This window comes from Rhinolophus hipposideros, assembly GCF_964194185.1.
Source record: "Rhinolophus hipposideros genome assembly, chromosome: 19".
In the NCBI taxonomy this organism is placed as follows: domain Eukaryota; kingdom Metazoa; phylum Chordata; class Mammalia; order Chiroptera; family Rhinolophidae; genus Rhinolophus; species Rhinolophus hipposideros.
The window spans coordinates 45,304,831-45,319,433 of NC_138065.1; the positions used below are offsets into that span (position 1 = coordinate 45,304,831).

The 14,603-nt window shown below is 45.5% G+C and overlaps 1 protein-coding gene across 1 annotated transcript in view; it reads left to right on the plus strand.

Annotated features, from left to right (window-relative positions):
• The window catches only part of SEC16B (SEC16 homolog B, endoplasmic reticulum export factor), a 42,027-nt gene that overhangs the window by 699 nt on the left and 26,725 nt on the right, over nucleotides 1-14,603 (plus strand). Inside the window, exons 2-9 of the mRNA XM_081025674.1 lie at nucleotides 3,687-3,781; nucleotides 7,744-8,084; nucleotides 9,439-9,551; nucleotides 10,310-10,430; nucleotides 11,201-11,294; nucleotides 12,515-12,659; nucleotides 13,258-13,409; nucleotides 13,782-13,843. Coding sequence (XP_080881800.1) covers nucleotides 7,795-8,084; nucleotides 9,439-9,551; nucleotides 10,310-10,430; nucleotides 11,201-11,294; nucleotides 12,515-12,659; nucleotides 13,258-13,409; nucleotides 13,782-13,843 — 977 coding nt within the window. The 5' untranslated portion in view covers nucleotides 3,687-3,781; nucleotides 7,744-7,794. The remainder of the gene's footprint in view (nucleotides 1-3,686; nucleotides 3,782-7,743; nucleotides 8,085-9,438; nucleotides 9,552-10,309; nucleotides 10,431-11,200; nucleotides 11,295-12,514; nucleotides 12,660-13,257; nucleotides 13,410-13,781; nucleotides 13,844-14,603) is intronic.

The window sequence follows — 14,603 nt, forward strand, 5'->3', positions numbered from 1 at the left end:
CAGGAAATTCCAAAAATATATTTAGTTTACTTAAATAAACCAGGTGAGGCAATACGTACTTCACCTCGAGTGAGTGGCCCGGCTGTTTGTGTATTTTACTGCATATGGTCCTTGGTGAAAAACGTTGAAAAAAGTTTGGACATCCCTGCCTTACCCCATTCTTTTTCTCCCCTCTATGTAGTTGTTTCATATAGATTCCCTATGTTCCCCTGATCTCATAATTCAGTGGGGGCCCTGGGTTAAGTGTCAAAGAGGAGTTGTGGATTTCAAAGCAGTAATGGGTACTCAGTTAATCCCTTTCTGGTGACCTGTGTAGATTACTACCTAGGCACTTTAGAGCATTTCCAGGGAAAGTATAATAGTTAACATTTATTGAGCATTTACTATATGCCAAGTGCTTTGTGGGTTTTTCACTTATAATAACTCTGTGACATGAGGTAGGTTCTATTATTATCCCCATCTTCCAAATGAAGAAAAGGAGGTACAGAATAACTTGCCCAAGTTCACGCAGCCAGCAAATAATGGAGCTGAGATTCACGCCTGGGCAGCCTTGTCTGGAGCGTCAAGTGGTACAGCTCCTCTGGGGGATGTGTGTCCTATTGGCCTTGGAGGCTTGGCAAATACTCCAGGCACATTAGAGCCCTTTATTTCATTTAGTGGGTGTGTGTCACCTCTGCCCGTTGTAGCTTAATGTGAGGTCAGTAGTGACAGCCGTATCCCCCTGCCACCTCACTCATCTTGGTTCGCGGGGCATCATTAAAATGGGAGGGTGAAGACAGTAGAGGTGGGGCCACCTCTGCCAACCCAGGGCTAATCCGGAAGAAGGGGGTCCTTCTTCTTGAGTGACATGTTGATTCTCTAGGTCTTGGCAGCAGAGGTGGCTTCCAGGAGGGCAGGTTTGTAGGCAGCCAGGTAGGTGGCACGTAAAGGAGCCAATTGGTCAGAGCTCACAGGATTCCTCAGTCCTGTAGGAAACTGCATTGTGCTCAAGCCTTCACTGCGGAGATGGTGCCAAGAGCAACAGTTTCAGGATTGGCACAGGCAGCGTCTGACGCCTGTGCCAGGCTAATTGTCTTTGGCCCTCGGACCATGTTTTCCTGGCACATGTCCTTCCTGATAACTGGACTGCTGAGTGGCCAGGCCACTCTGCATCTTGTCTGACACCGGCTTACCTGAAGGAGGGGGTCAAAGCCTTGGCAGCCAATCCCTGGCCAAGGCCACGAGCCCCGTCTCTCCAAGGCTGGCTCCAAGTGATGCCTTTGCCAGAGTCGAGAGGCTGCTCAACATTAAACCTTCACTCCTCGACTCATTCTCGGAGTCAGATATGAGCTGACTGCTGACTAAAAAGAGCCTCAATGTATCAGATATTGGAAATGCAGGTGTGGACATTACCTGGTCATTCCCACTTTGGCTAAGGGTTTTTATTTAAAAATTGTGATTTAGTGTTTTCCTTCCACTGTCCTATTGGAGTGTGTCTTTTAGGTATATGAAGGGACCTCGGTTTAACAAGGTACGCAGATAATTTGTCTGCTTTTATCTCATGTGTGTCCCACAGGACATCACTTCGGTCAATCTCCATTTAGTCTTAACTCGCTGCCTCAGCCCTCTCTTATATTTTCTCTAGAAACTCCCTATCAAACATCACTCTGTACTCAGGATGTGACAACTGCTGGCTGCAATCATACAGTTAGGCTGTTGGTGCTATAAATTTAAGGTGTGCATTCATTCGTATATGAAATCTTTATTGAGCCCTTGTCATATGTCAGAGGCTGTCCCAGGCACTGTGGGTATAGCATGGAACCAAGCACAGATGGTCAATTGCCCCAAGGAGTTTCAAGTCCATCTAGGTGTCCAATAACGGCTGCTTTTCCAGCCCACTTGCTACTCTGAACACGTGTTCCTAGTTAAATGCCACTCCCATTTTCCGCCCTGGCCAATTCAAACTTTCATAATGTTTCTCGAATCTCTCACCACATGCTCACCCTGCCCTCTAGCCGTTAGAACTTGGCAGTCTATTCCACAGAGAATTCTCAGTATCCAGTCCCTGTATGTACAAACTTATCTCCGTCTATGCCCATCTTCATTTCCTTTATCCCTTTCTCAGAGAAAGAGGGGGGGCCCTTCCTCTTAGCTAGGTTTATCTGGATCTCGTGTGACCAGCCTCGTTTGAGATTTGTTCCTTCAGTCATTGTGTTCTTTTCTGTATCTCCAGATGATCAGCGTAGAATTCTCTTTCGTCTTGATCACTGTAAACCAATTCTTCAAACCTGAGTGCCTCATAGGGGTCCCAGCTATTGCCCCCTTTTCTTCATACACAAGCTCCTAGAAAGAGTAATTTTACTTGCAGTCCCCTTTACCTTCCTTTCAGTTCTCTGTGGTTTCTGTGTCTAATTTCTCACTCCCTTGAGCATGGTTTCACTGAAGTTGTTCGTGTTCATCAAACCTCTTACGTAGTTGTTAAATCCAGTGATGCGGAAAACCCTTTCACTTGTTGCCTGTCTCAATGGCTCTGCTAAGTTTGGCATGGTTGACCACTCTCCCGTTTTTGAAGCCATTACTGTCCCTGGATCCTGGGACACCATCCTCTCCTGGTTCTCTGTCTACTTTCTGGCCCGTCTTATTATCTTCATAGCCTGCTCTTTCTGTACCCAGCTCTTACACGTTGCTGTTCCTCAGAGCGCCTTCCAAGACTCGTCTTTTAATTCTAAGCTCTCCTTAGGCAGTGTCGCCCATGCTTATGGCTTCTGTCATGGCACCTCCGTCCTCAGGCCTGTCTCTGGAGCTCCGGACTCTCATAGCCAACTGCTTCTTGACCACACTGAACCTCTGTCCACAGGCCCCTCACAATTAGCGTGTCCCAAACTGAAGTCATCATCTTCCCCACCAAACTGGCTTCTCTTTTAAGATTATTATTCGGAAAAAAAAAAAAAGGCAGCGGGGTCCCCTCTCTACAGCCTGAAAACTTTGGATTGTTCTTCACTTCTCCCTCTTCATTTCCTGTATTCAACAGGGTATCACTGCATGTTGATCCTGTTTTATAAACATACATAAAACAGGTATACATGTATATATTAATATAATATATATTTTATCTCTCCCCTCTCCTCCAATCCCTCTGCAGCTGCTCTAGTTCAGACATTCATCTGTCTTGCTTGTTTTATGGAATGACCTCGGATAGCGTCTCCCCGTTTCTAACCCGGCGTCTTCCCTTTTGCTTCCTTCCATTAGAACAATCAGTGATCAATCCATTAGAATACGACTGCACTGCATTGTGATTGCATAGTCGAACATCTACTGTTCCACTGGACTGAAAGCGCTTTTAGGCAGGGATTGCATGTTATCTATCTTTGTGTGTTCCTTATTCATCTGACAATTCTGGGCATATAGTAGATGTTCAATAAACATTTGTTGAGTGAATGAATGATTTCCAGAATCTTCTCTCCAATCGTGGATGCTTTGGGGAGTCACTGCTCCATTTTAGCAACTTGGGTGCGTAATTCTTTCCTGACACGACAGTTGATTTTGTCTTTTCAAATAACATACGTTTATTGTAGAAACGTTAGAAAATATGGACAAGCAAGGAAAAAAGAATAATTCATAGTCCCATGACTTATACAAATAAGTACTGTGAATCTGTTGATATCGGGCCTCTCAGTTTGTTTTCTAACTTTTTACTTTCGATGAAGGAATGGCATCAAGCCTGGAGGAAGCTTCAGCTGCTGAGCTGTTCCCTGCAGTCATGAAGTCATAGTGCTCACGGATCCATCTGACCCTTATCTAGGTGGGTGTTTACATCCGTCAGCACTAACCTGGTGGGTAGAGACGAGCAGCGTCATTGGCAGCAATGAGCCTTTTGTAGACAGATGTCAAACAGGTTTGAAGCAAGGTCCCCATCAGTGGTCTGGCATTTGGAAAGGAGAACAGGGACTACGAAAGGAAATTCACATCAATTAGCAAGTGACCAGAGCTCTAGTCATGGTGGGTAGTTGAAATGCAGAGCAGGAATCAGGCAGGAGGAGGGGATAATGTGAAGACTGTAGCTGTTGCAGCACGAGGGAGCCCGTGGGAGCATACAAGGGCACTGCATTCAGGACATGGGTGGCACAGCTAATTTTAGCCCACCTCCTGGTGGGGCTGAACTGCTAATACATCGTCAGGCAGGGTAAATGTGGTCAGAAACCGGACGGAATTGAGCTGCCAGGTTGAAAGACTTAGTAACTCTAGATTTGTGGGGCTGGGGAAGGCGGGGACTGATAAATCCCAAACCTTTTGGATGATGAGATCCCACCGCGATCTATTTCATTCCATGACCCATATAAGTGTTGTATGCCATATGTCTATATAAAATAATTAAAGCTAATTAAAATTAATTTTGGTTGGTGAGTGTTCGAGGAGTTTCATAGCTCTTTAGATAATTAGAGATGCTTTGGGATGTCACAAAAGGAGCATTTGGAATAACTGAGCTAGATGTTTAAAGCAGAGATGTGCAATGAAGTCCAGTCACAGAACGACAATCTGTAGTTGAAAGAACACTGAATTAGGAACGAGGAGGTTTGGGTTATAATCAGTATGCTGGTAAACTGGCTCTCTGAAAACAGCAATAACCATCTTTCTTTGCAGCATTTGCCAGTTTCTATGTAAATACTCCTGTCGTGGTGGAGTTCATATTACCAATGGTTTTACTACTGGCTCACACAATTCCTGAATATTTAATAGGTGTCAGCTGAGGGCTGCGGGCTGAGACAAAATCTTACAGTTTAAGTACATTCCCCTATCTAATCGTGACACTTGCCCACGATGGTCTTCCCTGGACTAGCAACAACATGAGACATTAACTTGCTCCAAGCTTTTTGAAGGCAAAGACTCTGTCCTTCATGTTTACATGTGTCAAATCCTGGCACGTAATGGAGATGAAGTAAGTGTTTGTTGGAAGAAGAATAGACTATCTGGCCCTTTTCAGAGCTTGCATTTTATTTTATTTTATTTATTTATTTATTTATTTATTTATTTATTTATTTATTTATTTTTGTCCCAGCTTTATTGAGATATAATTGACAAACAACAGTGTGTAAGTTTAAGGTGTGTAACGTGATGAGGTGCTGAATTTGAAAGTATTAATTCCAAAGTGGACATGAGCTTCTCTGTGTTTCCCTTAATACCGTGGTAGGAATGTATTTAGAAATGCAAGAAATCATTTTGTTCTTATCATAGAATCTTTTCAGTGCCTTTCGTTCAGTATTGGGTGTTTAAATTTGTCTTCCTTTAGATAACATGCTTGACACACAACCAGAACCCAGTGGAGAGAAACTTTAATGAGAAAAACCCAAACCCTACAGGCCAGGTCCTTAGAACCCACCAAGTACCCCGGCTTCAACCAACAGAAATAGCTCATCTCTTTGGAAAGGAAAACACTTATTTATACAGCATACTTATTTGTGTGCCATGTCATCAACAGTTCACCCTCATAGTAGCCCTCATGAGCTAAGCATCGTAATTCCTCTTGTGGAGAAGAAGAAACTGCAACGCCAAGGGGTTAAGTAAGAGCCAGCCAATGCGTCCACGCCTCAAAGGTGGTGCTCTTCTCAGCAGGCCAGGCTGCCTCAGGCCTTTCTGGATTTCCTCTCCCTGCTGTCACTGCGCCTTGTTTGCTATGGGGGTTTGGATGCTTTCACACGGGAGCGAACCTGGCTCAGCCCGCAGCCAGGCAAACAGAAGCAGCAGCCTCTGACGGGGTTCTGAGCAAATACGCCAAGTCAGGCCTGCCCCACACGCGGTGGCTGGGCTGCACTTTGCCCCAGTGAATCAGCTCCATGGAGGCCGGGCAGTGGCAAAGGTAACTGACTGGCTGTCGATTTGCGGGCCAGGTGAGTCTTGGTAGATGTGGCACCTGGACTTTGACAGTCTCCATGAGGAGAGGAGACACTCTTGGGCCAGGTTCCCAGAGCTGCGCTGAAGGAAGCAGGAAAGGCGTCAGAACAGGTGTGTGGGAACGCGAGCTCCCTCGTTTTCTCTCTTCTACCTGAGCTTGCTGTGCTGTCAGATTAGGAAAAGCAGTTGCCCTAATGGGGACCGGGGAAGATCCTTTAAGGGAATGTGCAAGTGTGACTTGTCCCTGTAGATGCGACACCTTCCTTTTGAGAATCTTGGTTGCTTTCTGTTTGATGTCCTTCATTATAATGTGGTCTAATGTACTGGAGTCGACAGCTTTCGGCAACAAAAGGAGGTGATTTTGGCGAAGAGATTGGGTATTACGCCTTTGCAGTCAGGGATGGCTGTCTAGTGAAAATACCTGGGGATAAGGTGAGAGAGGCTTTCTTCTTGTGGAGCTTTCTTGTGTCCAAATGCTGTCGAGTTCTATGGGCCTTCAGGAAAGACCCACACAACCTTTTCACTGTGTCTGGGGCTTGTGGCCTTTGGTGGGATTTGCTGGAAAAGGTTTTCATTGCATCTGGCTTTTTCAAGGAAGAGAGCTGCCTTGGGAAGGAAGGTGCAAGTTTTCCTGAGCTGTGATTGATCTTGAGATGGAAAACACTTCTGCACCTTGATCTGATAGGTTCTGCTTACAGCTCTTGGCTCATAGCTGTGGACCCTGGCTCCATGGCATTCGAACCGAGTGACGTCTTAATTTCAACACATACCCTTTGACCTTTTTTTCTAATGTGCATTTTTATATTCGGCTGGGAACAAGTTAAGTGGATTTCATCAGAATCTTTCAACTTAACACAGTTCCCTAGGGAGGAAAAACATAGCGTCTGACTGAGCTAACGTATTCTCTGAGCAGGAGGAAGGTCTGGTGTGTGGTCTCCCTTTGGAGGTGGCTGGATGCTGCTGCTCCTCTGTGATGGGGGCAGAGGAGCTAGGAAGACCATCTGTCCTCTGGAGCTAGTTCCAATTTTGAAGAATAAGTGGGGCAAATCAGTTTGATGCTGGGGAGACTTCTAGCTTTTAACATCTCAGCCAGGAAGATGACTGAGACGTGGCTCTCTCCTTGGTCACGGAAGCAATCCCAAGCTTTTGTCTCATTGACTTTCCTGGAGGAGGGACAGGCATAGCCATATTATAGGGCCGAGTTCTTCTAAGAAGTGAATTTAAGGATTTAGAAAAGATGTCTCTTGAGGTCAATTTAAGCTTATTTTTGTTTAGGAAATGTCTTCAGCTACTCACACTGCCCTAATCTTTGATAACATTAACTGCTATTTATTGAACAATTACCATAGACCAGGCAGTGAGTTGAGCAACTCATAAGTTGTTTCTGAGTCAGACATTAACCTTGCCAGCTAGTCGTTATATCCCCAATTTTATGGACAAGGAACGTTAGGCTTGAACAAATTAACTAAGCTCATAACTGGCACAGTTACGATTTGCACTCCGGTCTAGCTCTGTCTAAGGCCTGCTCTATTTCTATGAGAGCATAGTAAATGTTGAATAAATATTTGCTGGTGGAATAAATGAACATTTACTGAATTGGAATACTTTGATAATGTTCATCTATTCCTGTTGTCTGTCTCCCATACCCCCCACATCTATTATTGCTCCAAATATACTTTATAATTTTTAAAGCTACATCAATAGAGTTGTCTAGGCTGCTATTTATTTCATGTATCTGCTTGAGATTTTTCTCCAGATATCCCTATATCAGTGTTTTAGAAGATTTGGAGGACCATTAAGTGCTTTTCCCACAAAACCTAATCAACCATCATGTTTCGCTATAAGCCTCAAATAATGATAATGTTTTGTCTGCAGGAAGATAAACCCAACTGACTCAAAACAGGAGAGAAATTCAGAGGGTCAGGGATGGAACCTTGGGTTCCCCTGCGGCGACCACAGCCACGTGGGAGGCCCACGGCACCATCCCATGATCCAGGCCGAGGCCTTCAGAGAGCCACATATCATCGGCCTGGTCCTCACCCTTGGCACAACGGCGAGAGGTTCCGTCAATGGCAAGACGTCCGTGGGAGCCCCCAGCCACAGCAGAACCCCAGGGAAGACCACCAACAGCCTCTTTATGGGTCCAGGCCTGGGGAATGGCCTGTGTCTGGGTTTGACTATTATGAAGGTGGCCATCCTAGTCACTTGTATTCAAGGTATGTGTTTAGAGTTTGGATTTGACCCAAATCTCCTAAGTGCTTCTGAGAAGATTGTCCTTTTCCTTCTTCCTGTTCCTTTTAGTTCTCCTCGTTTTCTTTTTTTTTCCGTCTCCACCGTACTACGTTGACTTGGCTAACGTTTTCCTCTCCAAAACTGGAGTTTGGTGACTGAAAATAATATTTCCCCCTTCAGTCTCCCCTAGTGGACCTTCTTAAAAAGCCATCGCAATGTGATTGGGTGTTGGGGCAGGGGTGAGGGTAGAAAGATTGAAAGAATGGTGAAATTCAGTAGAGCAGATAGAACTCTCATATTCTGGGATTGCATAAGGCAATAAATATATGTAGACGATGGAAAAGCTTTTCCTAAGGATCCTCATAAAATCTTATCGTTTTGGGACCACTTTGACCCAGGGTTAGCATGACAACTGCCAGCACCAAAAAGAACCCTAGTACCTGGGATAGGACCTGGAATAGTGTGACAGGCATACGGAAAAAATTATATATTGAATGAATGAATGGGAATTTTTTTTTTTTAAATCAACCTCAGAGAAAGCAGATACAAGCTTTCGGGTTCCAAGTTCAGAAGGAAGAGGTCTCACTGAAGTAATTCTAGGTTGGAGAATCTAGAATTCCTGCTGCTGAGTTCTAATGGATAGCACTGGACTTAATATTTTACAGAATGTTGGGAGCCATTTATGTTTTATTTTAGCTTTTCCAGGTGGGGTGATATTTACCTGCTTATAGATTCAGAGTTGAAATCATAACAAATATTGTAAAGGATTTTGCCCATATGATATACTAAAGCATTATCAATTGATAAAAATACCAACAACATGTTCCTTTCTGCCATCTTTCTGTATTGTTGAATTCTTGAAGGGAGGTATGTTAAGGATAGAGGCAATGGAAGCAATCAGGTTTACAATAGTCCAACTTGACTTTTTCATCTCATTTCCATCTGTAATATGCATGAGAATTACAATGGCCTGTGGGGTACTTATATAGCATCTCAGGAAGGGGTTTTCTAAGGTAATATCAGGGCAGGGTTTTCCAGGATAATACTTTGTGTCAGTGGAAGAATATGAGTATTTGAGGAGTAAGAGAGATCATGGGGAAGAAGAAGGAGACCTGGTTTTGCTCTAAAAATCCCAGCCTTATTCTGAAACAACAGTTCTACTCCTGCTCTGAGTCTGGACTTTCTGTTGATAGATTGATTAGCTGTGGCTTTTAAGCAGATTCTAGACTGGGGTCACAATTCTCTCCTCTGACGGTGTTCAGTTTGTGCCGTTTTCCATTGGTTTCTCTTCTTACCACACTCATCCTTGAATGACTGGCCTGCTTTGTGGTATTTTAGGCCAGGCATTGAGGATCCGTATCAGAGCTCTCAGTCTCCAGCCCTAAGGGAAGAATATGCTTATGGCAGTTATTACTACCGTGGATACCCGCAGCACCTACCCGAAGAAAGAGGTATGGAAAAATCTCCCAGAAGCCTTTGGGATGGTGCTGCTCATCTGTTAGATGGGGCAGAGGACATGGGAGCCATGCTCAGAACCTCACCTAGAGCTTCCTGTTGGGCTGAGGCAGAGACCCCGCCCTCACCTGCTTCTTTCTTGACCAGATCAGGCCACAGCAAAGACACTACTGCTTGATGTCTTTAGGGGAAGAGATAGAAAGGAGTCATTTCTCTGTGTGTGTGTAGATGATAGCACTGAAACTATTATCATGTTGCTACTATTATGGATAGTTTGTGCTTCATCCACATTTTTTCTTCCACTCCTTAGTATGGCCAAGATTATAGTCTCTGGTGACGTAAAGTGAAGTCATCAGTGTGTGACTGGGCTGTGATGAGTCTGACCATCGTTTACCCATTTACTGTTATGCACCGTTGCGAATGTAGACTCTATACACTCGTGAGGCTTGCTGTGTGTGCTAATGGCAGCTGCTGAGCGGTTAGCAGAGAAAAATCTATTTCAACATCGAACACACACACACACACACACCATCCCCATCGTACAATTGCATAGAGCTAAGTGGTTCAGGGAGGACTGAGGGGCATCTTATGGGCTTTCAACGTTAGCTCACTCTCACCAATTTTATTCAGTTTGGCAAATAGGTTTTTAAACCGACTGTGCTCCAGTAACTCAGCTTCATAGCTTGTTAGCGTCTTTCTGAACGTTCAGCAACAGGAAGTGACCTGCTTTATTTTGTTTCCTCTGAGGGTGCAGTGCCAAGGCAAGCGAGTCCTTCTGTCTGGCACGAAGATTATCGAGATCAAAAGTACCTCAATGAACATCATCGTGAAAACCAGAATAGTCCGTTTGGAATGAATAGTGAGACCCAGTTCCAGTAAGTGTTAGAGGAGAGGCTAGTTCAGCATGATTCTGCCACACTCAGGCTATGTTAGGAAAATCTCATGGCATCTGGTGTTGGGCTCCCATCTCCGGAACCATCTGCTTCTGCTCTGGGGAAGTGGGAGTTTTGTTCCCAGGGCTGTGGGAGTAGCCCAGGATGGCCTCGGCCAGCTGTTAACAGGGATTCTGGGAGGAGAGAGTCTTAACTCAGAGATGTGGTTCCCAGACCCAGGCTAGTCTGAGTTCTGTTATGTGAAGTCCATCCTAAAGGAGGGACCTCATTTTGTGTTGGCCTCAAAACAGATGTTGCCTCATAAAAGTTCTCATGATTGGGTCCTGTCTGGGGCTGGGGTGCTTGTCCTCTGCCCACTCCTCTGCCCCAAGAATGGAACACCCCTTGGGATAAGGTGAGCGGGGAACAGTCTTTTGTGCAGCACCTGGCCTGGTGCTTTAGGCCCGGCCCTTTTCCCCTGGAAGTCACCAACCCAACTGCTCTGATTCGCGCCATTCCGGAATATCAGACCAATCCTTCTCCGCTGGGTTTGAGGACACTTCTAGTAATGGCACTGTGGAACCCAGAAGTCCTGTTTTTCTGGCAGTAATAGGTTGAAGTGGCTAGTGGGAGGACAATGCTTCTCCCTGTGGCACACAGGCTGACCTGACACCTGTCAGCACTTTGCAACAGAACAGCCTCCAGCAAAGAGCAGCTTAGCCTTGCTGGCTTGCCTAGGACCCCTCTCACCTGATCCTGTCATTTTGCTGCAGATCTCAGAGTGCGAACCTTTACAAAGACAGTCCTACTTCTAACTCTGGACAGGAGAGGCCTGGGGACCTATTTCCAGAGGCCCAGAAGAATAAGGTAACCTGAAGTGACATGGGGGCTGGTGGCTGTGGCAGTGTCTCACAAATAACATTGTCAATAGTGGCAGGGCAAGGCAGGGTCCTTGGGGGTGGGGGTCTCCGATGGCCAGCAGTCTGGGGTGTCCAACTCCTCCCCTCTTGGCAGAACCTCCATTCACACCTCCTTTCCCGGCCCCCCTGTTTTAGTCTAATGGATCTGGGGCCCGGAGCTGGTCCTTTTGCATTTGTGTCAAATTGGCTGGATCAGGAAATGTTACCCACGTCACCTGGAGATTCTAGGAAAGAGGAGAAGAGGCTGCCACCAGGAGCCCAGTGAACCAGCAATTTGGTTTACCCCGGAAGTAGGAAGTTGCTGGAATCTTTTAATTCAGGTCTGAAAAGCAGAGCTTGAAATGTTTCTTTTCCTTCTCTGTCTTCTAAAAGCTTACGGTGTACGCCAGCTGGGCCACAAAATGGAGCTCTTAAATTTTCTTAATTTCAGAATATTTAATACATTTTTAAATTTACAATTAAACATAGATTTATGGAAAAGTTGCAAAGACACTACAGAGACGAGCTCTTAAGTTTTGGTGGTCTTGTATAAATTTTGTTTCCCTGATAGGATTTGTATGATTTTTGAGAAGAGGTTCTTCAAAATAACTAATGCTTACCAGGGCAGGGCACACATTATTATGACTAATAGAATGGTAACAACAGCACCTCACCAGCACCCATACATGTACTGCACTTTACAGTATACAAAGAGCTTTTGTTTTATTTGTATCCTCCCACGATGTAAGTTCCATGAATTTCTTATGCACCTGTATCCCCAGGGAAAGCCCAGTGCCTGGAGGATAGCAGGTTCTCATTAAATAGTTGGTAAATGAATGTATGAATAAGTGCTTGCACTATACAGGGCAGCTACGATGATCTGGATTACAGAGGAGCTCAGAGAGCCTAAGTCACTGGTCCAAGGTCACAGCAGCTCAGTACTGACAAAGCTGGGATTTGAATCCAGGCCTCCTGGCCCAGGGCCTACACTCTTTCCACTGGGCTATATGCATGCTTTAGTAAGCACCCATCAATTGAATGTCCCTTTTTTCCCTTTCAGCACATCTACGTGAACTGTATTTATTTGCAAGTTTGAATTTGGTTGCTCTCAAGGAACTCTTGGAAGGACTGTCTCAGTGAAACTGCTTCTGATTCTTCCCATGTGTTTTTGTTGTTTTTAATTTCCAGCCATCACTGACCAACAAGTCCAACCTTCTCCAGCAGCACGAGTCTGGTCTCAGCTCCAGCAGCTATGAGCTCAGTCAGTACATGGCAGATGCCTCTGAGACGTATGACCCCATGGCTTCAGCAACTTGGGGTCCAGTTCAGGCTGGTGAGTACTTACATGATCAAAGGAGTTGGTTGAGTCTGATGAGAAGAGGGCTGGCTGGCAAGTTCCCTGGAAAGTTATCCTTACGTGGGTTTCTAAGGCTGGATCATTATCCACCTCATTTGTTTCTGTAGATCTCCCGGACAGAGGCCAACTTTGGTTCCGTTTCCCACCTTTTCTCTTGTACTGGAGATGGCATCATAGCTGATTCTTCCTGCCCCTAGCCCTCATCAGGCTGGGAGGGGATGCACTCTGAGGTGCTTTTAAGTAAGAGGTGAAGGAAGTGAGGACTGCTGCCAATTTGGTAAAGCAAAGGCATAATTAATTGCTTTGTCTGAATGTCGGAGACTTGTCACCATCACCGAATCAGAGCCTGGTGCTTTACCATTTGGACCAACCATTAAATCCTTGCATTATATTCTGACGTATTCCCGATGGCTTCAATCTGACTCGGAGCACGGGCTTCTTCTAATTATGTAGCCCACCCAGAATCTTATCTAGGTCCCAGGTGGAATTTGGATAGAAATGTGTCTGTGGAGTATTTCTAAGAAAGAAAACCAGTGGTACTAACTAACTGTGTCCACCTGTGTCTGTTTGTCAGAGGATGTCTCGGCAGCTGGTCCCAAGGCACCCATGAAATTCTATGTCCCTCACATGCCTGTGAGTTTTGGGCCAGGAGGTCAGCTGGTGTGCGTGAGTCCCAGCTTTCCCAGTGATGGGCAAACGGCCCTTGTCGAACTGCACAGCATGGAGGTAAACGAGATCCTGCATCCCCAAAATTCCAGCACACTGCTCCCTGCTTTCCTCTGCCTGAGCCCGGACATCTCCAGAAATGGGAGGCTGTGGTGGGGAACTGGGCCATGCACTCCCATGGATTGAGGGTGGTGTGTGTGCGTGCAGGAATGGGTGGGGCTTGTCTTTGAAAGAAGTAATGCCAACCTTATGTTTTTCCTGAGATGCTCTTGGCTCACTTTCAGCAACTGGAGCACTGACTTTTGTCCTGCTTTCTCTATGAGGCACTGAGCCATACCTCGGGACCATGGCCTTGGGTTCTGATACTGGACGTGACGGGAAGGGGTATTGAGTGGACATAGTCTTGAAGAGCAAATCTGATTTTTGTTCCAGGTTATTCTTACTGATTCTGCGGCACAAGAAGAGATGAGAACTTTCTCAGGACCCCTGATCAGGTAAATTACCATATGAGCTGCGGAGTCAGGGCTTTTGAAACCTACAAAGTCTTTCAGCCCAGAACAGGATTTGGGAAGATTTGTTCTTGGCTTTTGAAAGAACAGATGTATGCCCACTAGAGTAGAATTCACTGTGCTACCATACAGAGCCAAATGTGACCTGAGCCTTTTTGACAAGTGATTTAGTAGTCGAAGGACAGAAAGAAAAATTAACGTGAAGGTTTAAAAATCTGAAATCAGTGCCATTTTGTAGAGGCTACATGTTAGGAGGTGCTAGCGTACGGTGCACTTAATTGACGTTAGTGGAGAAGTGGAGCGCAGCCTGGGATATCATAGACAAGTGGATCACAGTGGGGAAAAAAACGCTTGCCTTTTTCCAGCGAGATGACACGGTCAGCGTTTGAGTTCCTGGATGGTGTGCAAGTGTGCCCTCTGCAGGATTGAGCTAGAACTGCTTTTAAATGCCTGGTCGCTTCTGATAAATACTCAGGGTGCCCTTGGTTGCTGAGAATCTAGGTGGTGACACAGGACTTGGGTCCCAGGCCCACGTATCCTACTAAATAGAGGTACAATGGCAGACAGGTCAGGTAGCCCTCCCCAGCCTTAATTTTCCCTTTAAGAAATAATGTAACACGCACAGTGCTTACTCCAGGCTGTGGCTGTGAGACTCAAGAGAGATAAGGCACATGGAAGCCCTTTAAATATCAACACCACCATGTAAATGTATTCTTTTCCTTAATTTCCCCTTCTAAGAAAATCC